Below are 26,038 nucleotides of genomic sequence, written 5' to 3' on the forward strand. Positions count from 1 at the left end.
GCAAGTCGACGGTCAAGGCCGGAGCATCAGAGAGTGTTTTGGGGCTCTTTCCATCATGAGGCCATTCAGGGTCCTCTCGGGAGCCCATGAGTCAAGATACCCTCTGGCAGCCCAAGGCTGGCTGTAAAGAGCACATCGCTCACGTCCGGGGCCTGCCAGTAGGTGAGTGAGACATCTGAAACCAGGTGGTGCGGGGAGAGGCGGGCTCCCTGGGCAGGTTACGCAAGAACCGGGCACCCGCCTCACTGCCAGTCCTGACCTCCACAGATGCGCGTAGACGCCTGGGAGCCTGCATGGCTGGAGAAGCCCAGGGCCCTATCAGGCGAGCAGTCCGAGGGGAGACTGACCGTCGCCGGTTTAAACCTGTGGCCTCCAAAGATTTCTCCAGGGTGGCTTCCCTCCAGCCTGAGCCCATTCGGCGGGGAGGGGCCTGTCCGAACCACGGGGGCCTGCGGCGGCCCCTGCAGGCCGAGGCTGGCTGAGGGGTGCGCCCTGCACCGCCGAGGCCCCCGGTCTGGTGGGTCCGGGGCGCGGAAGGAGGCAGCCGTGTGCAGAGGCTGGCTCACGCGAGCAGGCTGTGTGGGCCCCCGGCCTCGGCCGCGTTGCAGGCCTCTCTTCCGATCATCCTGCAGGGGGAACGTCAAGGCTGCGCGTCTCCTCCGGCCAGGGCGGTCAGCCGAGGCCCCGCAGGCCTGGGGAGCCCCTGCGCTGAGCTTCATGGGCAAAGCGATCCCTGCTCCAGAAGTCGTTCGGGGGCGGCAGCTGGAAACTCTCCAGCAAGAGACCCCGTGACCCTTGTTCCCTGCTGAGAAAGGTAAAGGAAAATGGTGCCGCTTGTACGTCACATGGTTTTAACATGTGAACTTGGGCCATTACATAATGGGCCCCACGCTGGCCCTCATTAGAGGAAACAGTGAACCTTGAACTGTGCCAAGCTTCAAATGTCCCAAGGACTCAGCCCAAACACTTGCCATTTTGCGCAGTAAGGAGTTTGCTTAGTGACAGCCTAAGGAACCAATTATACTCGGCCAAGGACTGTTTTCTGCCGCCAACACCCATCAAAATTCTTTGCAAAAAACACATTCATTTTATTTGGCTTTAAAAGCCCTTGACTTTAATTCCCTAGGGGAGGCTACGGTTTATGTTGCTGTCCAGATCTGTTCGCTCAGAATTGCAATTCTGAGCCCCCAAATAAATGCTTTTGTTTTACTCTAGCTCTGCCTCTTTCTTGGTGGACATTTCTCACGGAGGCAGAAGTGGGATCCAAGCTACACACAGCTTCAAGTTTGGTGCAGCTGCTGGACTCATGCCTGGTTCCTGCCTGAGTGCTTTGTGCTCGCTGCCCTTCCCCATGGCTCCGGGTTCCTGTGGAGGTCCTGTAGGCTCTGAACCTTCCTCCTTGATTGAGATTCTAGCCTTTCCCTGGGTGTCTTTTACTGCCAGCTTTAGCTGAGGAGTAACACTTCTCTGACTGGTTTCTGTTCCATACAGTTTCTCATGGGGAGGAACATATCCCTGTCCAGACCCTAACCTGTAGGGCTTCTCACAGGAGACAGACACTGTTCTGACTCTCCAGTTTCCACAGGGGATCAACACTGTCATGTCTGGAGTTATCCAGTGAGGATGCTCTGAAACTTTCAATGTCAAATATTGCTACCTAAAGGGCAGCCCCCATCTGGGACTCTGGGTGGATTTTACAGGTCAGTGTTACGGCTCTTCTTCTGTTAAGCTTTAGTCACCATGGATGTATATTACTAAGAGTGATTTAAAATTGCAATGACCACTTTGGGGATCCTTTGAAATTCTAAAAGTTATTTATTTACATGCATAATAGGAAAAGCTGAACAGGGAGCTGATGTGAAGTCATCCACAGGGAAGTTGATGTGGGGCTCAATCCCAGCACCCTGGGATCATGACTTGAGCCAAAGGCAGATGATTAACTGACTAAGCCAACCAGGCACCCCACCTAATAATGTATTTCTATAAGTATATTATAAGTGTTCTAGGAATGTATGTAAAAAATTCCTAAAATTCTGATATGTGCTGGTATAATGTTACAAGTCACAATTTTCATTATTATCTTAGAATGTTATGTCACAGAAATAACCAAATTTCATCAATTACATCATAATGAATTCTCATGAGATCTCTAACCATTGCTATTTTAAGTCTTTTATAGGTAGCTATTACTCTAAGTACATCTTCCAAGTGATTCACGAGAAAGACTTAGGTAAATATGCTTAAACACAGATTTTATTAAACTTACGATCATAACATTAAACTTAGTTATGAACGCATAACTCAAAATTTCTAAAACACTAATGGAAAAATAATTGCTTTGTTTTCTTCTCTAGACTGAGAGGACCCCTATTCTCTTCTCCATTAAGTTACCTATAACCTACATCAATTTGGTAAAGTGTTTCTTTACAACACAGTTTGAAACACTTATCTTTTTCTCCCTGACTGATCCCTCCAGAATTCTGAAACTCTTATTAAGTGTTCTTATTTTTCATAACAATTTATGTATTTGCATAAGTCCAATATGTATCTGTTGGATGCCCAATACCCCTAATCCCTGCTTCTTTGATCCACAGTTGATCGAAGGAGAAATATTCCGACATTATGAAGGCTTTTACTGCTTCTAATTGCTTCTACTCAAAATAACCATACTTTAGTGGAGCAGTCTTTCCATCTTTCCATAGTGTACCTCCAGGAGAGAAAGACCTTAAACCACACCTTATAACCTGGGGAACTCACCTACTGGAAAAGGGTCTTCAGGAAGAATATCTCCAACTCTATTGGAAAGCCCCCCCTATCAAGGTGTTAACCAATCCTTGTGCTACCAACCTCCAAGGAATAGCCCATGGGATTCATATGTCCCATCAACAGAAGGCACCAGGCCTGACTGCCCCTGCCCACCAACGACTGACCTGAAAGTAGGTTTCTGGAATTGAAGCAGACAGCAGATGGAGGAGACAACGTTCCCGAGATGACTGGACCAGGCCTATAGAACCCTTCCCTTGCTGCCGCTGCTCACCTTGCTATTGTCGTTGTTTTTCCTCTTTCTTTGGTAGAGATGACACTCTTACCTGCATTTCTCAGTAGATTACAAAGGGAGACCTCTGTGTTAGATATCCGTCACCAGAAACTCCAATTTATTCATGGTATTGGAAACCCCTTGGTCTTCCCTGTAACGAATTTCTCTCTAAACCCCAGGACCTCTGCTGATCAGCCCCACAGCTTGTAGGTGGGCTTGTTAGGACCAGCTGATCCCAGAGCTTGTTTCAACCTTTCCCAGACAGCCATACAGGCTCCAGCACACAGCTTGTGAAAAGAGTTGTCAGCAATGACTCCTATTTTGTACTTTGGACTCCATCTTGTTAAAAATATGGAATGGTGGGCGCCTGGGTGGCTCAGGGGGTTGAAGCCTCTGCCTTCGGTTCAGGTCATGATCCCAGGGTCCTGGGATCGAGCCCCACACCGAGCTCTCTGCTCAGCAGGGAGCCTGCTTCCCCCTCTCTCTCTGCCTGCCTCTCTGTCTACTTGTGATCTCTTTCTGTCAAATAAATAAATAAAATCTTTAAAAAAATATATGGAACTGTATTGACCTTGCTGAATTACCAAAAAAAAAAAAAAAAAAGTTATTTGCTGAAAAAGGACTTTCTGAGAACTGTACAAGCTATGCTTTTCCTAGTAGTGAATGAAATGTCCTTGCTCAACCAATGAACTATAACAGAAAAATGCACCCTCTAATCTTTTTCTTTTCCAATCTCAATTCTTGATAAACTGATATAAGTTTTCTTTTTATTCCTTAGATCAGCTCTGTTGCACTTATAAATTTCTTAAGCCCCTTAGATACCTAATTCGACATTCTTAACAATTTACTCATTATATAGATTAATATGCATGAGATCTATGAGGTTTTTAGAAAATTATTTTTGTTAATTGCTCTCATGCTCCTCGCCTTGGTCAGACAGGTCCATTTAATAGGTTGGTGGTTTTGGAATCCACAACCTCTAAAACCATCAGGATTATGACCCCTCAACGGGTTGATTCAGCTGAGCCTCCAGATGGCTTACTAAAGCTGTAGGTGAGAAAACTGCTGAAGAACCGTTTTCCGACTGCTGTCTTGTTGCCTAAATGTGGCCTCACCCTTGCGACGGTAACACCTTGAAATAACTATCAGAGACTTCAAATACCTTCTGACATGGGTCTGGTCCAGCTCAGTGATGTGGGCCTGAGCAAATCTATAGTTGGTCAGCGATGCCCTCGGAGCAAGGACTTGAGCAGGAGGAGAAATGTGAAATATGAAGTGAAATGGAGCCTCAGTGTAAGGGGTTTTAAAATGGAAATGGGAGGCCGTTAAAGAAATGGGCCTTCTACACATCTTCATGGAACGAAACCATAGATCTTGAACTGGGCCAGACTGCAAATATTCCAAGGACTCAGGCCCAACACCTGCAGTTCGCTGCTACTAAGAGCTTCTGCTTAGTGACGGCCTTAGCAACCAATTATTTGGCCAAGATTAGTTTTCTGCTGCCAACATTAATCAGAATTCTGGTAAACAACACACAAAGCATTCCCTTTGTCTTAAAAAAAAAAAAACCCTAAAATTCATTCCCTAGTGGAGAAACAATTTGGGTGGCTACCCTAATTTGTGTTCCTTGAACTGCAATCCAGAGACCCCCCCCCCAAATAAATGTTGTTTGTTTTATTTTAGCTCTGCCTCTTTTCTTGGCCTACACTTGAAGGCAGGGCCTTGAGCAGACAGTAAGGCTACATGCAGACTGGCTTTCACCCATTTCACCGGCTGCCTCAGAGTGACCTCAGGAATGGGCTCCCACCACGCTCGAGCCTCCGTAGGTGGTGCTGAGGGGGCCTAGCTCCACCGATCTGGAGGGCCCGAGCTGGCCACGGCTTGCGACAAGAACGTAAGTGTGCACGCACTTGGTGGAAGACTTTGGGGCCGCCACGGGTCTGGAAGAGGGCGCGGGTGTGGAGAGGTCAGGTCGCAGGAGCAAGCTCTTGGGGGACAAGGCCTATGCCTGCCTGCAAGCAGTAGGGTACACGCATGTGCGTGTTGCCCTCGAAGGCTGGGCTAGAGGTTATGCTCCCGCTAGCCAGTTGGCTGGCTGGTGGATTCTGCAGTAAGAGACTTGGGAGTCCTGGCAAGGGGAGATGACCAGGACTCCATCAAGTGGTGGAATCCAAGTGGTGACTGACCGTGGCCAATTTGTAGGTGCTGTGCGGAGAGTGACTTTTAGTGGGAGTGGGGTCCCTCCACCCTGGAGGGGCCTGACTGCCCATGGCTTGCTGAAGCAGTGTTTACTGTGCCTGTGCCTGCAGTGTGGTAGTTCAGGGTTGCCAGGGATCTGGAACAGAGCAAGGGTCTGTGAGGTTTGGCATGGGAGCGAGCTTTGGTGGACAAGACCTACACCGCATCACGAACTGTGTACATGTGGCTATTTCCAGACACAGAAAACTGGAGGATACTAGACTGTTTTATTGGGGCAGGGCAGGGGCAAGCTGAAATTTTCAATGAAAATCCCCTTGGGACCCCCGGAATACTGTCGACATCCAAGGTCTGATAAAGTGTAGTCCAAATGGGGATTGAGTGTTGCCAATTAGAAGCACCGCCTCAGGGTGATTTTCAGAGAGGATGTGGGCTCACTCCACTCTCAAGGCTATGCTGGTGGTCAAAGGTTGTTTCTTGTTATTTCCTTTTTTAAGGCAGCCTTCCTAATGGGTATTAGGTAACATGTCTCACTGTGGTTTTGAGTTGCATTTCTTTAGTGATTAGGGATGAATGGACATCTTCTCATATGCTTCTTGGCCATTTGAGTACCTTCTTAGGAGAAATGTCTATCCCAGTCCTTTGCCCACGTTTACTTGGGTTTTTGTGGTTGTTGTTAAGCCGTAGTTCTCTACACATTCTGGATATTATCCCCTGCCAATTACCAGACACATAATTGCCAAAACTTTGTCCCATCTCCCAGGTAGTCTTTTTACACTGTTTCGTGTTTCTTTCGATGTACCAACATTTGAATAAATCCCATTTGTGTATATTTGCTTATGTTGCTATGCTTTTGGTGTCGTATCCAAGAAGTCATTGCCAAATCCCATGTCATGAAGACTTCCCCCATGTTGTCTTCTAGTTTGATAATTTCAGGTCTTACACTTAGGTCTTTAATGCATTTAGAGTTAATTTTTTAAATGTGAAGATAAGGGTCCATTCTTTTGCATGTAGATATCTATTTTTCCTAGCACCAAGGAGTTTGGCATTTTTGAGGTTGAGGGAGCAAGCCAGTGTGTCTGTAATTTGGCAAATGGGGTGAGCAGTGGAAGGGGAGATTGGAGATGCAGGCAGGGCCCGGATCATAAAAGATCTTGGTAGCACACGCAAAGAATCTCGGTTTCATTCTCAGTGCTTTCGGAAGCCACTGGAGAGTGACAAAAACAGATTTACACTTTCAAATGATCATTGATTTCCTCAAAGAGTCAAACATAACATTATCATATGACTTAGCAATTCCACTAGGAATGTATTCTAGGTAACTGCAATTGCACATTCATACAAAAAGTTGTGTACATGATTGTTCATAGCAATCCTATTGTAGCCAAATAGGTCAACAACCCAAATGTGCATCTTTGATGAATAGATACACCACACATTGTTTATCCATTCAATGAAATATTTATTATCAGCCAAAAAGTGGAAAGAGCTACTGTTACACGTTCCAACATGGATGAACTTTGGAAACACTCTGTTAATTGAAGGAAGCCAGCCACAAGAGACCACATACTATATAATCACTTTTTCATGAAATCTCCAGAATAGGCAAATCTATGGAGTCAGAAAGTAGATTAGTGGTGGAGAGAGGGTACAGGGAGGGGAAAATATAACTAACTGCTAATAGGTAGGGGATTTGAAGAGGTTCTGGAATGAGGTGGTGGTGATGGTTACACAGCACTGGGAATGTACTAGAAACCACTGAACTGCAGATTTCTAAATGGTGAATTTTGTTTTGTGAAGTACAGCTCAAGGAAGAAGTGCTGTTATATAAATACTTGAAAATCCACTGTAGCTGAGGAGTAGTACATGGACTGTGTTGGGCAGAAACAGTGGAGGCCATTAGGCAAAGGATCTGATGGCAGTAAGTCGGACCAAATTCACACACTGAGAAACGTTTAGATCTTTGACATCTCACGTTCTTACCTCTATGCTGTATGGTTTGCCACAATGAAAGGGGCTTCCATTTAGCCATTCGGGTGCCCTTTCCTGCCATCTACCTCCAGAAATACTCAGGCCACGTTTCCTGGGGCCAGTTCTCTGTTGAGTCTTCAAACACTAGAGGTGCTGTTTGGATGCCGATGCCCCATTCTGGGGAAAACTCATTCCTTCTGTGTATCAGAACAATCAGCATAAAGATCTACTGTTGAAAGACGAGATGGATTAAGAGTTCTGGCCCCAGAATTTGAGATTCTTTTTTTTTTTTTTAAGATTTTATTTATTTACTTGACAGACAGATTACAAGTAGGCAGAGAGGCAGGTAGAGAGAGAAGGGAGGAAGCAGGCTCCCTGCTGAGCAGAGAGCCCAATGCGGGACTCGATCCCAGGACGCTGGGATCATGACCTGAGCCGAAGGCAGCGGCTTTAACCCACTGAGCCACCCAGGCGCCCTGAGATTCTTCTAAAGAGAAAACCTCTCTTGCACTCTCAGGGCACGAGAAGTATTTCAGGCTTATAGAAGGATTACATACGACTCCTTTGCTAGACCTCCGGGAATTTTGTGCTCCTGGTTTCTTCCAAGGATCTGGACCTGAAGGTTAAAAAAAGTCTACCTTGGGTAGAGCACTTAAGGATTTGTAGTCATGAAGTGCTATTTTAAAGTCCTTCTCTTTGGTGGTAGAAAAATACTTTGTTATGGGCGGACGACAGAGACTATCCAATAAAAAGAGGATACAGGAGATGCTCATGGGAGATGGGCCGAGTGCTAGACTTTAGAAAAAAACAGCTTGGTTTCCAAGGTCTGTTTTCTCTTTTTCTGCAAAGGAAGTGAAGTTTAGAACAGAATCAGGAAGAAAACATTGTGACGGTGTACTCTCTCCCAATACCAGGCTGCAAAAAACAAAGAGGAGAAGCAAAAAGAGGCCTTGGGAGCCTCCTCAGCGGGGGCCTGACACACCAGGCACAGGCCATCACCTTTGGCCCCATTCCCTCGCCTTTTCTAGTTTTCAAAATGTTATTGCCCACCGGCCCCAAAGGCAAACAACTTGCCCGCTATGCCAGGCCCTTTGCTTTCCCCCATAAGGGTAGATATGCCGTCCACTCATTATCGGGAAACCGGTGCACCTACAGATGACCACACGGACACAAGAAACTATTGAACAAAGAGAATCCTGGGAATCAAATGTAACACCCAGAGGCAGGCTGGCTCAATTCCCTCCATCATACGTAACTTCGTAAATTCTTTTTAATTAATATGGTTTCGCCTCAATGTTGTGTGTGTATCCCCGTGTGTGTCCATCCTGCAAGGCTGGGAATGGAAACGTAAGGAAACTCTCGGCAAAGCGCAAGTGCCACGCAAACTAAACAACACTGTTATGATTATCCCAACTTAGGAATCCGGGGTCAGCCGGATCATTATTTCTCAGGTCAATAACAGCTTTGAGAAAGTGCCGATGCCAGCTAATAAAATGGTACATTATCCCAGAACGTCACGCCTGCCTTCCATTCTTCTAAGACACAGGAGACCATCCATTTCTTAACTTCTCAAATGTGGAAAACAAAGTCATTTGCAAAGACTTCCCGTCGGAAATCATTTCCAGCACACTGCATGAGCCACTCCCTGGACACCAAGGAGAGATTCCCTTTGAACGCTTTTACACCCTACGCATGAAGTGTTGTCATGGCCTGGACCACAAAGTCCACTTGGACGCCACTGACAGAATGTGAGAGTGAGCGGGGTATGAGCCCTGGGACAGGCCTGCAGGGCGGGGAGACTGGCTTGTAGCCGGTCGTGGCTAGCATCGTGGCCTCTAAATTCCTCTGGAGCAGCAGTTCTACAAGTGACCTCCTTTCCCCTTCCCTGTTCCTTTGGATGGGAAATCTCCCCAGTCATCCAGAGGCCAATTCGAATGCCATTCTGAGTCCTCGGGTCCTTTATTCCCTATATAGGCTCGGACAGCCGATGCTTCTGCTCTTCCTGAAAACATCTCTCATTAATCCTTTCTAACTGCCGTGACCCTCATCGCCCATTGGCTTCTTAAGGCCTGACAGCTTTAATCCAAATGCTCAGAACGGAAGACTTCTCGAAACTGAAGGGCTGTTCACCCCAGTTCCCAGTTTTATCTTCCCAGCGTAGCCTTCTGCCCAGCCACACATACCCTCTCATGTACGCCCTCTGCGGAAGCCTCCTGCTACTGTCGTGAGTTCCCAGAACCTTAGGAACGTCATACGAATTAATTGTCTTCCAGCTCTGGAGGTCAGAAGCCTGATGGAGTCTTATTGGACTAAAATCAAGGTGTCTACAGGGCTGAGTTCCTTCTGGAGGCTCAAGGGAGAACACTTTTCCTTGACCTTCCTGCTGTCAGAGGCTGGGAGACCCTCTCCTTGGCTCCCAGGCTCCCGGGCCCTCCTCCATCTTCAAAGGCAGCGACGCAGCGCTGAGCCTCCTCCTCTCTGGTTCTCCCTCTTCTGCTTTTAAGGAACCTTGTGAATACATTGGGCCTGCCTGCTTCATCTAGACTAGTCTCCCTATTTTAATGGCAGTCGCTGAGTAAACTTAATTCCCCTTTCCACGTAGCCTAATTTATTCTCAAGTTCCGGGAATTAGGACATACACGTCCATGGGGTAATGTTACTCTGCCTGTCACAAGCTCTATCCTATTCTCTGTCCCCCACATTCAAGAAATGCTTTCGTTATCTGTGCCCCATTTTGCAATTACTTCAGCATCAATCAACTCATTGACTATTGTTGCTAAAACCTTATGGTTTTTTTTTTTTAGTATTTTATTTATTGATTTGAGAGGTAGAGAGAGACAATGAAAGAGAGAGAGCACGAGAGGAGAGAGGTCAGCGGGAGAAGCAGACTTCCCGCTGAGCAGGGAGCCTGATGTGGGACTCGATCCCAGGACTCCAGGATCATGACCCGAGCCGAAGGCAGTCGCTTAAGCAACTGAGCCACCCAGGCGCCCCAAAACCTCATGTTTAAATTAAGTAAGGCTAGTAATTGCAAATTATATATTTAGAGGTCTGGATTTATATTTTTAGGGGAAAAACCCGTGACACTGAATGCTCATATCTACAGTCACTTTGCATTATAAAGCACACCAGTGCCCACTCTGAAGATCCTAATAAAACACACACCGTTTAACATCGAATTAGCATAAGCTAACTACACTAATGATACTGCTTAATTATATTTGACAGTCAGACTCCGAGAGCACTACGTTTCAAATGTATTTTAAAAGCCAGAGTCTAACGCATATGTAAAGTATTTCTGCATCAGTGAGTCACACATTTTAGGAAACCTGCAGCGACTTTAGCTTAAACTTCTGTGGCTGTTACTGCTTCCCTAGGCTCTAAGAAGGGAGCAGACACAGGCGACGATGGGTAAGTTACACATTCTCTTAGTCTGAAACATCGTGCAAACTATAACTGCATGTTTGAGGGCGTTAAATAAGGGGCCGGTGCCTGGAATGGCAGAAATCACTTCTTACTGTCTTCCCAATACCAGCCACTAACAGAAAGGACCATCGGGACAGAGGGAAAAGCGGGCGCCAACGGTTCCTGAAGACAGCTTCAGAGCGGGGAATTCTTGGTTCTTACGTAGGTCACGCTGTTACTACTAGGACAAGTTGAGATGTGCGGCATTTACCAAGGAAGCCAGATCATAGACACTTTTTGTCCCTCCTCAGGAAAGCCTTCTCTGGACACCTCCAGAGCAGACGAGGTCTGGGAGGCATGTGCCCTCACAGAACCTTACACTTCTCCCTCCCAGCATTCGCCACGGCCCTCATACAGATCGTTCTTGTGATGGGAGGATGGGCGTCCTCCACGGGACTGCCTTGCTTACCACAGTACCCTTAGCTTCATCACAAAGATTGGTTCATCTCGGGCCATTTACATGTTTGAGGACTTGAATCCACCCTCCGCGGAGAGGGCAGAGGCTGTGTTTTCGTGTTGGTCGTTTAAACGTTTTAACCCTGGTGCTGCGGAGCACTTCGAGCAAAGAGCTCGAGAGCTGAGTGCCCGCTCTCAGTCGGCATCTTCTGGAAGGACCCATGCCGCCCTCACGAGGAACTCGACATGATGGAGTAGCAGAAGCCACCTCAGAGGCTCCTCCAGGTCCTTTCCTGGAAGGACACAACAGGAACTCCGCAGGCGGGAGAGGAAAGTAGATCTTCTCTGATGTCACGTGTACAGACCTCTTAAAGCTGTGCAGGGGGAACTAAACTCTTTGTGACTTGCCCCCCTGCACTTTGAAGACTGGTTCTCCACGTGGGGCCCTGGACCCAGCACGGGCATCACGAAGAAGGTTGCTGGACACGCACACGCTTCGACCGCAGTAGAGACCCGAGCCTTCGGAAACTCTGGCAGTGCGGCTCGGCCATCTGTTGGACTGGGCTCCGGGGGAGGGGCGCCGGGGGGCTCAGTGGCTTCAGCGTCCCACTCTGGCTTCCGCTCAGGTCAGGATCTGCGGGTGGGATCCGGCCCCCCACGAGGGGCCGCGACCGCACGCTCAGGGGCCCGACTGGGTTTCAGATTCCCTCTCCCTCCGCTGCGCCTCTCCCCAGTCACGGTCTCGCTCTCACACGCAGACAACCTTAAGAAAGAGAAGGTCTTCCAGGCGACGCCGACGCACGTCCGAGTGAGATCTGCGCCCCTAAACCCCAGCGTGCGCCCCCGTCGAGGATGAGTCCTCCGGGCTCGCTCCGCTGCCTGCCGAGGTCCGCGCGGCCCGGCCTAGAGACGCTCCTTGCGGCGCGGGTGTCCGGCGGGGTCTGCGCGTCCCTCCGCCGCCGAGTGCTGTGAAGGGCCCGCGGGCGCGGCCGGGAGCGGCGGCAGCGCGTGAGGCTCAGACGAGCACCGGACGCACCGTCCGTTCACCACGCTCGTCAGGTGCGCAGGAGCGGCCGCCGCGCGGGGACAGCCGCAGGACAGCCTGAGGAGGCCGAGGGTCCGAAGCGTCTGACGCGTGCTGCGCCGCGCTGCGGGGGAGCGGCGGCTGAGGAGGCCCCGCGGAGTTCGCAGCGGCTGTTCCTCTGCGGAACGTTCCCGCCAGCGCACTCACTGCGGGGTCCCGCATTCTGGTGCAGAACGAGCACGCTCAGCGCCGCTTTTCTCCAGAAGAAACCTCGACTACGCACGTCGAGGGGCGACACTAAGGCAGGGTGGGGGCGAGGCCGAAGGTCACGCGGCGAGGACGGCTCTTCCGCTAAGCACGGGCTCTCGCCAGCCCTGGCCGCGCGTCCGTCTGCTGGCGTTTCCGCTCCGGCGCCTGCTCCTGCCCGCGGCCCCCGCGGCCCGCGCGCCGCCCTTCGAGGTCGGAGGTGGCCAGGAGGCCCGCTGCGGCAGAACGCGAGCGCAGGTGGCGGGAAGCCCGGGCGGGGTCCGCCGCGGAGGAGACGCTCAGACCCGGGAAGGCTGCCCTCTCGCGGCGCTCGGACGCAATCCCGCAGACGCGGCCGCGGGGTGTCTTCCGCCCGGACTCGGGCCCGCGGCCCCGCCCCCTGCTGCCGCGCGCCTATCCGCGCTCGGCGCCTGCGACGCCGCCGCCGGTCGGTGGCGAGCGCGTGTCGGCCAATGAGGTGCCAGGAGCGAAAGACTGGCCAATGAGACGCCGGGAGGGTCGGGCGGCCGGCCAATCGCGACGCCGGGCACCCGGATGTGATTGCGGGTTCTGAGGGCCCGCGGTGAGGGAGTGTGAGGGGCTCGGCACGTGGGGTTGGGGCTGGGAGCCGGCAGCCGGGAGCGCGGGTGAGCGTGGCCCGGGCTCCGTGTCCCGCGCGTGCGGCCTGCGTGTAAGCGTCACCCCTCTGGGGTCGAGCGGGGGCTCGGTCCGTGCGGCTCCCCGTGTGGGCCGAATTCCGCCGCCGGGCGCGGGCGCGGGCGCGGGCGCGTGTGCAAGCGCAGCCCATGGTCCCTCAGGGGCCGAGCCGGAGGGTGGCGGAGACGCGGCGCGGACGGTGACAGCATGAACCTGCTACCCAGGAGCTCCCGGGAGTTCGGCTCCGCGGAGTACTGGGAGAAGTTCTTCCAGCAGCGGGGGAGGCGGGCTTTCGAGTGGTACGGAAGCTACCTGGAGCTGTGCGGGGTGCTGCACAAGTACATGAAGCCCCGGGAGAAGGTGAGCGCGGCCGCGCGCCCGGCGTGCGCTCGGAGCGTGGGCGCCGAGGGCCGTCCCGCTGCCCGTGGCGGGAGGCGACGGGCCGCGTTTCACGGCGGCCGCCTGGGCCCGCGTCTCCGGCCTCTGGGCGTCCCCGCGGCTCGGAGGCGGCTCTGAAACGTCCCGCGCGAGGGTTCCGGGTGGGCGACCTGCTGCCCCCGCCCCTCCCTGAGTTAGTCCTCGCCCGGGAAGAGTGACCGCGGTAGTGACCCCGGCTGTCGCCTCCCGGGGCCGCGGGCGCGTTTCCGTCACGGCGCACGGGTGTGGAGCCGGCGGTCCCCGTGGCTTTCCTGACGCCGAGTCCGCCGGCGGGGGCTGCGGCTGTGGCCGGCCGCGGCACTTCCGGCCTGCTCTGCGCTGGCGCCCGGGAGCCGGAAGGCACGTTCCGGGGTGCCAGGGGCCGAGCTCAGCGCCGGGGGCTTGGGGCGGACGAGGTGTGCGGGGGGTGGGGCCGAAAGAAGGGCGGGACGGGGACTGGTGGGGGGCGCGCCGGGTGCGGGGCCTGGGGCGGGCGCCGAGGGCGCTCCTTGGGCGGCTGGGATCTCGTCCCGACTCCGCGAGGCTCGTCCATGGGTTGTCGTGGAAGCGGCGGCTCCGAGCGCCGGTGTCTCGCCGCAGATCGTGTGCAGGGAGTGCTCCCGTGGGAGCTGAGACTCAGCCCCATGAGGGCAAGACTTGGGCTCTTCCCCCCAGGCTTTCCCAGGGAGGTGACACTGGGGCCGCATTTCGAGGGCTCGGTGCACGACTGCTGCGCAGAGAGGGGGGCGGGAGCATGTGTCTCAGGTTTGGCTTTAGGACATAGAGGAGTAAAGGCCGGTGGGTGGCTCAGTCCATTGCTCAATGTAATCAGTTCATTAATCAATGTATAGAATAAAAGATGAACATCTGCTTAGTATGTATGAGAAGACAAGCAATGGGGCCTTTATAGGATTTCTCCCCTTGGGTTAGCACTTGTGATTTCCTCCTCCTGCAGGGCGTGTGTGGTACCGTCTGTGTGGTACAGTAAAAGGCAGTAGGTGTTGGAGACAGGCCGTCCCAGGGTCACATCCTGGCTGCACCTCCTCCTACTTCTGGGCCTCATCATTAACCCTTCAGATCCTTAGTTTTTCATCTGTGCAACATGGTATTGTAAGGTTGTTATAAGAGTTAAATAACTAGAGGTTCACTTAGGTGGCTAAGCATCTGCCTTAGGCTCAGGTCATGATCGCAGGGTCCTGGGATCAAGTCCTGCATCCAGCTCCTTGCTTAGCCGGGAACCGGCTTCTCCCTCTGCCTGCAGCTCAGGGTACTTGTGTGCATGCCCGCGCCCGCTCGCGCTCTCTCTCTCTCTCACAAATAAATACGTAAAATCTTAAAAAAAATAAATAAATAACTAGAAGTTCTAGTATAGTAATTGGTATGGAGGAGGTAATTAGTGACTTAAGTTCTTCTCTGAAAGGATTTATGAATAAACTTTTTCTGTTAGTGGCCTTCTATTTCTCAATGTCAAGGCGGCAGGACTCCTCAGTTCAGTTTTCCCAGGGCTTTGGGTATATTTTTGCCACTTTTCCTTCTTTTAAAAAAATAAAAATTTTTCGTATTTGAGAGAAAGAGTAAGGAAAGAAAGAGAACAAGCAAGGGGCGGGGGCGGGGGGGGCGGGTAGATGGAGAAGGGAACTCTTAAGGATCAGGGAGACTGATATGGGACTCCACTCAGGACCCTAGGATCATGACTTGAGCCAAAGGCCAATGCTTAACCTACTGAGCCACCCAGGCACCCCCACTTTTCCTTTTCTGATCTTTGGTCTCCCGTGGTATGTGTTAAATGTTTAACAACTGTGTTTTCAGGGAGTTAAAAAAAAGCCCTGATGTGTACTCTCTGCCAATTTCTGTGGCATAAAAATGGCCACCACAGGCAGATTTCAGAGAACCAACTTGTCTACCAAGTCACAAAATTGTGTATATTTAGCAGTTGGGTTCTTGAGTCGGATCTGTCTCGCTGCAGCGCAGTGCTGCTGGTATGGCTTGTTTTCCGTGGACTAGAGCGCTCAGCATAAGACCTCATCATCTCTGTCTCTCATTTAGCCCAGAAGAAACGGAAAAAGGACAAGAAGAAGCAGCGGGCCGCTGACACTCCAGAGGACCTCCCTGCAGCCCCAGCCAGGGCGGCCCGTTGACAAGACTTACCTGTGTTGTGAGCACCTCAAAGCAATGATTGCCGGCCTTGCCCTGCTCAGAAACCCGGAGCTGCTCCTAGGTGAGGGGGACACCGGTGCCTTCCACAGGCGGGGGTGTGGACAATTACAGCTGCCTTGTGGTGTGAGCATAGCGATGACAGACCAACAAATCCACATATATCCCTAGTTTTCTCCTTCCCAGTCTTCTTTTAAGTTAATAAACGGCCAGTAACTTTTCCCTCAGACTCAGATCGTGATCTCAAAATGACTGCATGTGTGGGCGTCTAACTTTTTTCTTTTACTCATTTATTTAAAATATTGAAGTATAAAATGTATTCAGTGAGCTACATAAAGTACACAGATTTTAAGCTTTTCAGCTTATTGAGTGTTTGCATGTGTCTACCCATGAACCAGATGGAACATTTAAAAATCATGACTCCAGAAATTCTTGTGCACTTGGGAAGAATTTCTGGCTTTCAGTACTGCATTATTTGAGCACCAGATGCAATTTGAATTTCTACTTAAATATAAAAAAATCTATGTTATTGGTAGAACAGTCATAACCTTATTACTAATAATAGGTTTGGATCTGACACAGTAGCAAAAATGTTCACTTTTCTGTCTAGGCTTTTAACTGTTCACCTAAAGGCCTGAGGATGTCTCATGAAGCACCCTATGCTCTTGGCCCATCTTGGTGTTGCTCTATGTCCCTAGAGTCTCAGTTCTTAGGTTTAATCCTCAGATATCAATCCTAATTGAATGTCTCCTTCCGGTGATTCTTATTTCTTGTCTTCTTCTGTCTGCCTATGGTTGCTGAAGTTTCTCTGTACTAGGACTAGGAATTGGGTCTTTGTTTTCCCATGATTTCTGGAACTTGGGTGGAATGCCTTACTTGGCTGATGTGTCTGAGAGGGCAACTGTGGCCTTTGAGTTGAAAGCTGGGCAGAGGGCGTTGCATCTACACTGCCTTGTAGAGCGAGATGTTGGCCATTGTTCCTCCCAGTTCCTAGGGGAAGTCTGATCATGCTTATGGTGGGGACTCTTGGTATGATATCAGCTGCGAGCTTTGGGAACGTTAAGGTTCTGTAATAATAACACACTGGTTCAGCTTGTGGTTGTAGTAGAGGAAGGATTGTGAGGCCAGGGTTGAGTTTTCAGATGTCAGATTGGCCCCTAAATTTCTGGGATGAGACAGAGAGGCTGGGCCTCTAAATCTTGTATCCCCTGGGCAGAGCCAATAATCCAGCTCAAATTTATTCTTTTATTGCAGAGACCCCACTGGCATTGTTGGTAGTAGGCCTGGGTGGGGGCAGCCTCCCTCTGTTTGTCCACGATCATTTCCCGAAGTCCTGCATTGATGCTGTGGAGATCGACCCCTGCATGTTGGAAGTGGCCACCCAGTGGTTTGGCTTCTCCCAGAGCGATCGGATGAAGGTCCATATTGCAGATGGCCTGGACTATATTACCAGCCTGGCGGGAAGAGAAGGTACTACAGCTTTTGGAGAATTTGGAGGGGTGTTGGGAGAAGAGTCCTCAAAGTCAGCAGGCCTGCACGGGCCTCTAGGGTTCACCTATGACAATTAACATTGTCCCGGTCTTTCTCCTGTTGATTTGTTCATTCATTGGTTGATGTACTGATGCAGTAAATCTGGAGTGCCAGCCGTGTCCTCAGCACTGAGCTGGGCGGTTGGGATACAGCAACAAGCAAAATCGACCATTTCTGCCCTTGGGGTGCTAACAGATCAGTGGGCTCTTCTCCTGGTTCTCCTCTGACTCTGTGTCCTTGCCACTTCCTCATCCTCCCAAGGAACCCCTAAGGTGTGTAGCTGGGTGAGGAAAAGGGGAAGAGAAGTTGGGGTGTGTGTGGGGAGTTGTTTATTCAGTCTTTCAGCTGGGAGTGAAGCAGAGAGAGAGCCAAACAGCATTCGTGTAGATCAGTGCTTGTACCCCTGGAGGCGTCAGGCTGTGTCTGCAGACGTGTCATCGGCCCTTGGAAGCACAGGGTGAGGGTGCTTCTGGCAGCGAGTGAGTCGAGACCAGAGATCCTGCTTAACATCCTGCTGTGCACGGGACAGCCACCCCTGACGGAGAATTCTCTGTCCCCAATGTCAGTGGTGCCGAGGTTGAGAAACGCTGAAGCAGAGGCTGCTCGGCGGGATTGTGGTGGCCGTGCTGTGCTGGAGTTCAGGCTCCATTTTGCTCTAATGTTTCCTATCTCAGGCTTAGGACAAAGGCATATTCATGTTCTGCAATAGCTCCTGTGCTCCTTTTGCCACGTTATATGTAGGCTCCTGGGGGCTGGTCCTTCCTGGAGCATGGGTCCCTCAGGGAGAGGTCAGCCAGGTTGGTTCTGTCTTAAGTGAACCTGGGAGCTCGAGCCACACACCCTTCCTGGTCTGTCCGTTCCATACCTCATCCTCTGGTTCTCACTGGATCAGAGCATCTCCCAGTTAGGGTGTGGCAGAGCAGGGTGCCCGGGGTGAGTATTTTGGTGCTGGGATGGACAGATGGTGCAGGAATTTTAATTGCCAACTGAACTTTCTATGAAGTATATCTAAGTCTATCAGAGCTTTACAGGTTACCTCTCTGAGGCTGGGGCCAGTGTGGGGACCCGGGCCCAACATAGCTAGTACGTGGGAAATCTTTGAAACTGCTCAAGGCTTATGGCAGGCACTCAGTCTGTGATGTGTTGCCATCATTACTGCCTGTCAGTCCGTTTTGAAGAGCCTGGCAGTCGTCTCTAACAAGCACCTTCCAGGTTATTAGAGGGCTCAGTGCTACAGATGTGAGCGGTGGCTGTCCTTGGACTTTGATGAGCCACCGTGTTCTGCTCTCTAAGAAACCAAAATGAGATCTGTGCTGTGCACAGTAATGGGCATGCAGTAGTTCTAAGTCAGCATTTATTAATTATTGAATAACCATTATCGTAGTCTCAAAGTTCACTTCAAGTCAGTAGCATTGCAGGTTACCCCTTGTAAAAACTTTCCTTTAGAGCAAGGAACACATCTGACACATCATCCGTTCTTTCTCACCCAAGTAGCAAGATCTTTTTTCTTGAGCCAGTGTTCTGCACAAAAGATTCACTACAGCCGTGACTCGGTTTTGAAAAGGAAAGACGACTTTATTTATTATTACAGGAATAGAAGAGTAATCTGCACATAGATGAAAATAATAGTAGACATTAATGAGAATAAGGCAAAGAATCAGGTGTTTACAACATCTAACCTGATCAGCTGGGGAAGCCCTGTGGGAAACAGCCAGGCTGGAGTCCTGACTGAGAGGCTTGAGGGGAGCGTCCTCCCCTCAGGTGAGACTTGTACCTGACCATCCCCATAAGGGCCGCATTTATAGGCAAATGACAGGGTTTGAAATTAAACATTTGTTCACCTACATGCAGTTTGGTGCCAGCTACATTTCCATGTTATCATGATCCTATATTTTCAAGGAGCCTGGCCCGTGTGTGTCTGCCTCCTCTCCCCGATTCCATTCCTGGGGACCAGCCCAGCCTGGAGCAGGAGCGGATGTGAGACAAGATTTGTAGCTCTAGGCATCTAGAACAGAAGGGCCAGTTCTGACCCAGAGGCCAGGTATTAGATTTTAAACAATTAGACTCCCAAGGTTATTCACACAGCACTGGTCTCACAAACAACATTCCTTAGTCTGCCTGTGTACGTGCAGGTCCAGGTGGTCGGTATGGGAGACGAATCATAAAAATATTTTTCTGTACAGAACAGCCAGCTATTGTTCAAGTACTAGAAAAGATACATTAACTTTAATTTGAGAATATTTTCTCCTACAACCATTTGCTGGGTCAGCCCTTAAAGGCTTAGGCAGCTCCTTGCCTACATCAGTAGTTCTTGTTTTTAGAATTACCCGGGAGTTTAAGAAAAAAATACCTGAGCCTTCCTGTTTCCCCTCCCACCTGTTCCTTCCCTCAGCAGGGTTTTTGACCCTGAAATACTGAAGTATTTCACATATTCCGAGGTGACCCTAATGTTCTGCTGGGACTGAAAATTACTGGTTTATATGGACTCTTAACCAAGTAGCAATGATGCTAGTATGGACCGCATGAATATGTGTGTTTATGGAAGGTGCTTTTAAATGTGGAGGAAAAGATCAGGTCAGAGCCCTGGCTGTCACATGGGGTGCTCACAGCAGAACCCTGAGTGACAGCAACTCCCCTGGACAGTGACGTCAGTGCCCTTACAGACAAGCCACGACCTCCGTGTCATCCTGATCTAGCCATCTGCGGCCACCAGAGGTCACAGGACATATATGGTGCAGGAATGTGGATGGTGTTAGACAAAGACTTGTTTGCTTCTATTTCCCAGCTCGGCCACTACAGTGTTGTCATGTTTGATGTCCACAGCAAGACCCAACACTGGGAGTGAGTTGCCCACCACCAGCTTTTGTGGACCAGCCTTTCCTGAAGAAGGTCAAAAGCATCTTGACTCCTGAAGGTAGGAAGTACAAAAGCTTGGGGTGGGAGGTGGGATGGAGCCTTTAAAAATTGTTTTCTTTTTAACGAAAAGTGTGCATCAGTGTGTAGCTTGATGAATTTCCTTGAAGTGAACACATCCATTTACTCTTATCAAACACAGAACACTTGCAGCCCACCAGAGGGTCCACCCCTTACCTCCTCCTCTCAAGGAGAACCCCATCCTAACTTCAGTCAGTACTGCTTAGTTTTGCCCATTTTTTGTTCTTTGTGTAAATGGAATCTTACAGAATATATTCCTTAAGTGTTTTTTTTTTTTTCATTAACATGATCTTTGTTTCATCCATAGTGTGTATGTTGTTCCTTTATACTGTGGTTTAGTATCCACTATGTGACTATACCATATTCATTTTCCCATTCTGTCGTTGGTATTTGGATTGTTTCCCATTTGGACTTTTATACGTAGTCCCTGCCCTGGTGATAAAGTCCAGACTCCTCCATCTCTGCCCCCAAAAGAAACCTGTGCATTTGTAAAGATTGGTGCTTGCCATGAGCATGAGACGTGCCTCCCAGCCACCAAGAGCCTGCACCAGTGACCTGGCGTCACCAGACACTGGCCTTGATACAGGTCCCTTCTCCTCTACTTCCTCAGGTGGCCCAGGTGCAGTATGCTTCCAGGTAGCCTGCACCTGGGGCCCTCCAGGCCTGGGGAGTTCTGGTTGGTCCCAATGTACCTGCCAAGCCTCCAGTCCTATAGGAGCCCACCAGCCCCTAGCAAACCTCTTCCAGGGCGCTGCTTTCTTTGGACAGCAGTCAGTCCCCTTTCAGACCAGCTGCCAGAGGGCGTGAGCTTACCAGTAATGAGGCCTCCAGGTATGTCTTGTTGAGCACCGCCCCAGGTGGCCACCTGGCAGTCCCAACACCCTCCAGCTTTCCCTTCAGGGCGACTGTGCGTACCGGAGTAGGTTTTCCGTGGGATTTATACACATGCCTTGTAGCTGGGACAGCCCATTCTCTGGCTGCTTTTCCAGACACTTGCCCTCCTCCCGGCTCTGACTGCCCTGACTTGGGCAGCTTGTGCATGTGCACTGTGGCCCCCCCAGGCCTGTGGAGCTCCTGCCTGTGCAGTTACCTGCTGATCTTTGTGGGCAAAGGGATCCCAGCCCCAAAAGGCCTTCTAAGGCAGCTGGAAACTGAAGGCACACAGTCCAGCTTGGGACTGGCTGCCTGACAGGACTGGCTGCCTGACAGGGTTGCTGGCTTCTCCACCACTCAGCAGTGCCAGGGGCATCTTACTGGAAGGTAGCACCACTGCTTGGTGGGGCCTGGGGTTCAGGCTCTAGCCCCAGCCCAGCGGGCAGGCCATTTTCTCCAACTCTGCCTTCTAGGGAACTATGGACATAAGGTTAGAATGCGGCAGATACCAAGGATCCCAGATAGCCCCCTTTTCTGAGCCAAGCCTGACTTGTCATTTTGCTCCTCTCAGCTGCCACCTCCTATGCCTGGGCAGTCTGCAGCCGGTTAGCAAGCCTTGGTCTTCAGGGAACAACCCAGGCCCCTAAAGTTCTGGATGATCTCTGGCAGTTGAATGGACTCAGGGTGTGAAGAGTTTATACCCTGAAAAATATTTCTGAGGCTCCTTTTGATACTGGGAACTTTCAGTCCCCGTTTGGACCAACTACTTGTGTCCTGGCTCCTCCAACAGTCGGGCTTTCATGTTTCTCTGTTGGAGGCTATCCTCATACAGTGACTTACTCATTTCTGCCCTTGCAAGACAGTCCAGGGTTTTCTAGCTCTGCTTCATTGGGACCGTTCATATTTTTGAATGCTTGTGCTTGGAATTAGGCAGAGTTTTCACACATCTGAAAGCAGGCACTTTCCCTGTGCGGGGTGCCTGTCGAGGGCCCAGTATGCACTTTGTCATGCCAGGGGCTGCAGCTGTAACTTCATGGGACTGTGGGCCTCTTAGTGAAGAACCACGTGCTCAGACTCCAAGGTGGTAGGATCTCACATCCCAGAAGCCATTATGAGATATGAGCCAAGCTCAGCCACAACATAGCCTCTTGCATGGAGGAAGCCCAGCCCCACCAGATCCTTCTAAGGGGGCAGCTGCAAAGGGACAACAGCCCCCATTTTGACGGGCTGCCCTACTGGGATCCCAGGTTTCTCCAGTGACCAGGGCTCCCAGGTATCTTTTATTGGAGGATATCCTGGCCAGACTGCTTGGATGCTCTGTGGCAGGCCAGCTGAATAACCTTTAGGTCTGCCTTCAGGGGGAATTCCCTATTTGGCTTGTAGGGCTTTCTGTTAGGCATAAACCCTATCCCATAAGAGTTTGCTCCTGTGCTCTGGTGTCTCCCGACCCTGTCCCATTCTAGATCCCTGGCTTCCCTGAATAGGACGCATATGCCATATGCACACATTCCACAGGCTTTGGACAGCAGGACCCTAGAGTCACAGAGACTAGGACTGGACCCAGTAAGTGGCATAAAGCCTCCAGGAAGGAATGAGTCTACCCCCCAATAATCACACTGAGGCAACAGATTGCTGATCATCCCATTTGCACTTGCTACTTGGTCAGGCTCTGGTTCTTTAGCAAGCGGGACTCTCCAGCGTCTCTACGGGAGGGTCACCTGCCAGACACTCAGCCCGCACTGAGGGAAGGAATGCGGTATGCTCCAGCTCTGTCTTCAGGGGCAGTGCGTGTATTTGTATAGCCTAAGACTTAAAATTAAGCCCATTCCCTGTTCTTTTACACGTCTGCACTTGTGTCGGCCTCTTGACCTTGCTACATCGCAGGTACCTGGCAACCCTGAACTCCTCAGCACATGCATACACAGTACACTCCCCCATAGCAGGCCGTGGGTAGCCCAGGCTGACCTGGGAAACTGCCCTCCCCCAACCACCTGCATGCCTCCAGCTGGAGGGATCCCACCCCCAGAAATCACTCTGAGGCAGCTGCAAATTGGCAACAGTCAGTCCCCATTTAGACTTCCGTCTTGATCCCATCCTGGGCTGCTTCGGCAACCAGGGCTTCCAGGTGTCTCTTATTGGAGGCTGTGTGCGCCAGGTGCCCGTTCCGCCCTGGCACGGTAGTCCGGTATCTTGCTCCGCCTTCATGAGGAACATGAGCGTTTGTGTAGGCTAGGGCTCACAGTTAATGCCCACACCTTGTTCGACAAGAGCTTGATCCTGTGATCTTGCCTTTCTAGGCCCTTACCCTGCTCAAGATCTCTGGAACCCTTAAATGCACTATGTCCATATATGCAGTACATACCCCTCAGCCGGCCTTGGACGGCTAGTACTCTGCACACTGGGGAAGCTAGGTCCAAGCCCAAACCAATCGCGTAGCTACCCAAATAAAGAGAGCCTGCCTCCTGAGGGGAAAAAAAAAAAAAAAAAAAAAAAAATCTCTCTGAAGTAGCAGCTGCAAATAGGCAACATTTAGTCCTCATTTGACTTGCTGCCTGCTCCCGGCTGGGCTTCTCTAGCCATTGTCAGGGCTCCCAGGTGTCTCTTCTTAATGGCCCCTCCCTAGCAAGTCCGTGAGTGACCTTGAGCTCTACTAACAGTGGAAATTCCTCACTGGGTAGGTTAGGGCTTGTCATTAGGCATAAGCTTTGATCTTCAAGACCTTGCTCTAACCATAACCAGACGTGACACCTGGGTTTCTTATTGGAGGATTCACCAGACAACAGCCCAGCCCAATCTGACAAGGCAGTCTAATATACTCCCATTCTGCTTAAGGGGGAATGTGGGCATCTGTGGAATATGGGCAGGAAGGGCTAGCTACTAGGCATAGGCCTGTACCCCAAGAGTCTTTTTTTTTTTTTTTAAAGATTTTATTTATCTATTTGACAGATCACAAGTAGGCAGAGAGGCAGGCAGAGAGAGAAGGGAGGAAGCAGGCTCCCTGCTGAGCAGAGAGCCCGATTCAGGGCTCGATCCCAGGACGGTGGCATTATGACCTGAGCCGAAGGCAGCGGCTTTAACCCACTGAGCCACCTAGGCGCCCCCCCCCAAGAGTCTTTCTGTGGGCCAGCCTCTCCAGGTCTGTGCCCAGTGACTGCTTCAGAGTGATTTTAGGGGGCTGGGCTCGCCCCACCCTGAGGCTGGTTCACAGAAGTAGGCTCTTGGGGATACAAAGTCATCTGCCTGATTCCAAGACCTAACCTACACAAATGTCCATATTCCACAAAAAGGCGGAACTGGAGGAGTCCTGATGGTGTTGCCGGATCAAGGCTGGAGAGAGCCAGGATACCCCAATAAGAGACAACTTGGGAGACTTGAAGCCTGGGACCCCACCAAGCAGCCAGTCCAAATGGGGACTTACTGTCAACACTTTAAAGCTGCCACCTCATAAAGATTTTTAGGCTGTGGCCTTCCTCCACCTTGGAGCTTCTGAGGTGTTTGCCATCCAGTCTGCGCTCCAGAGTCGGCAGACAAACACCTGCTGACAGAGTGAGGACTGCGCACGCACAGGTGGCGTAAGTCAGGGAGCCGGGGACCTGGACCAGGACAATGTCAGGCAAGGCTGGCTCACAGAGGGGCTATTACAGGTACCTGGAGTCTACCTAATTCTCTAAACCTTTTGTTTAGAGAAACCCGGGACCCAGTCTCATAGCCAGTCCCCCTGGGGACTGACTGTAGTTCCTTTCAGCTTCTACTTCACAGTGATTTTGGGAGGGGCGGGGAGGAGTTTCCTCCTCATGTGAAGTAATGCAGGTGTTGAGGATTGCCCCTTGCTCCACAGGCCTGGAGGGCCCCAGATGCCCAAAGGTGGCTGACAGGGTCCTACTGTGCAGGTGCAGAGGTCAGGGTAGCCAGGTACCTGGAACAGGGCAAGTGTATGGAGAGGTCAGGTCATGGTGTGGGCCCTTTGGGTTCAAGGCGTATGCCTAATTGTGGGCCCTACCTTCCCTATGAGGAATATCCCCTGAAGCCAGGCTGGGAGAATCTGGACTGCTTTGCCAAGGGGACGTGGGGAGGGGGACTGACCAGAGTATACTCTAATTAGAGACACCTGGTAGCCTTGATTATTGGAGAAGCCCAGGATCCAACCAAGCAACAAGTCCAAATGGGGACTGACTATCACCAATTTAAATCAGTCCCCATTTTGACTTGCTTCTTGATCGAGTCTTGGGTTTCTTGTGTTGAAGGATTCCCCTGTAAGTCTCCCCAGTCCTTCCGTAAGGAGGCAGTTGAATAATTTGGACCTCTGCCTTTAGGAGGGAGTATTACCATTGAGCAAGTTACCACCGAGGGTTAGGCACATGCCTACCCCACCCCCCCACTTTCCCTGCTCCTATGACCTGGCATCTGCAGAGCCTTGTCCTCTTCCAGATGCCCATCACCTCTGAACCGCAGTTCATGAGCATGTGTAGCAAGCACCCCTGTGGCAGGCCTTGGGAAGCTGGTCCCTCATTAGGGTTTCGGAGGATGTTGATAATTCAGAACCCTTGCGCACTGTTGGTGGGAACTCGAAATGTGGCAGCCACTATGGAAAACAGTATGAGGGTTCCTCAAAAGACTCATGATAGAATTACCTTATGATCAAGCTATCACATTTCTGCATATATGTCCAAAAGAACTGAAAGCAGTATCTTGAAGAGGTATTTGCACCTCCATGTTCATAGCAGTACTAGTCACGGGAGCTAAGAGGCGGAACAGCGCAAATACCCCTGGAGGGTGGACATATGAAGAAAATGTGCCCCGTGCGTGCGGTAGAATGCCGGTCAGCGTCGAGAAAGAACGAAATCTCGACCTGTGCTACAACATAGATTGTCCTTGAGGATACTGGGCTGATCACAAAAAGACAAGTACCATATGATTCCACTTGTGTGGGGTATCTGAGGTAGTCAAATCATAGAAGTAGAAAGTAAGAGTTTTTCATTGCCCAGGTTTTGGGAGAGTGTAAGATGGGGAGTTTTCAGTGGCTATAGAGTTTCAGTTTTACATGAAAAAGTTATAGAGATCGGTTACACAATAATGTGGATATTGCTAACACTACTCAACTGTATACTTTAAAATGGTGAAGAGGTAGGGCACCTGCC

At 50.8% G+C, this 26,038-nt stretch overlaps 1 protein-coding gene across 3 annotated transcripts in view; it reads left to right on the top strand.

Moving 5' to 3' along the window:
* Nucleotides 1–12,894: 12,894 nt before the first annotated feature.
* VAMP4 (vesicle associated membrane protein 4) overlaps nt 12,895–26,038 on the top strand; it is a 57,905-nt gene continuing 44,761 nt past the window's right edge. For 2 of the 3 annotated variants that reach the window (XM_080824052.1, XM_080824049.1), the window contains exons 1-4: nt 12,901–13,352; nt 15,456–15,627; nt 16,818–17,033; nt 19,879–20,007. Coding sequence is in view for 2 of the 3 variants with exons in the window: in XM_080824049.1 (XP_080680175.1) it covers nt 13,200–13,352; nt 15,456–15,627; nt 16,818–17,033; nt 19,879–19,907 (570 nt within the window). In the remaining variant the exon portion in view is untranslated. Of the gene's footprint in view, nt 13,353–15,455; nt 15,628–16,817; nt 17,034–19,878; nt 20,008–26,038 lie in introns of all 3 variants that reach the window. The other variant, XM_080824055.1, reaches the window with a different exon arrangement.

The sequence above is a fragment of the Martes martes genome (assembly GCF_963455335.1).
Source record: "Martes martes genome assembly, chromosome: 15".
Taxonomy (NCBI): Eukaryota; Metazoa; Chordata; class Mammalia; order Carnivora; family Mustelidae; genus Martes; species Martes martes.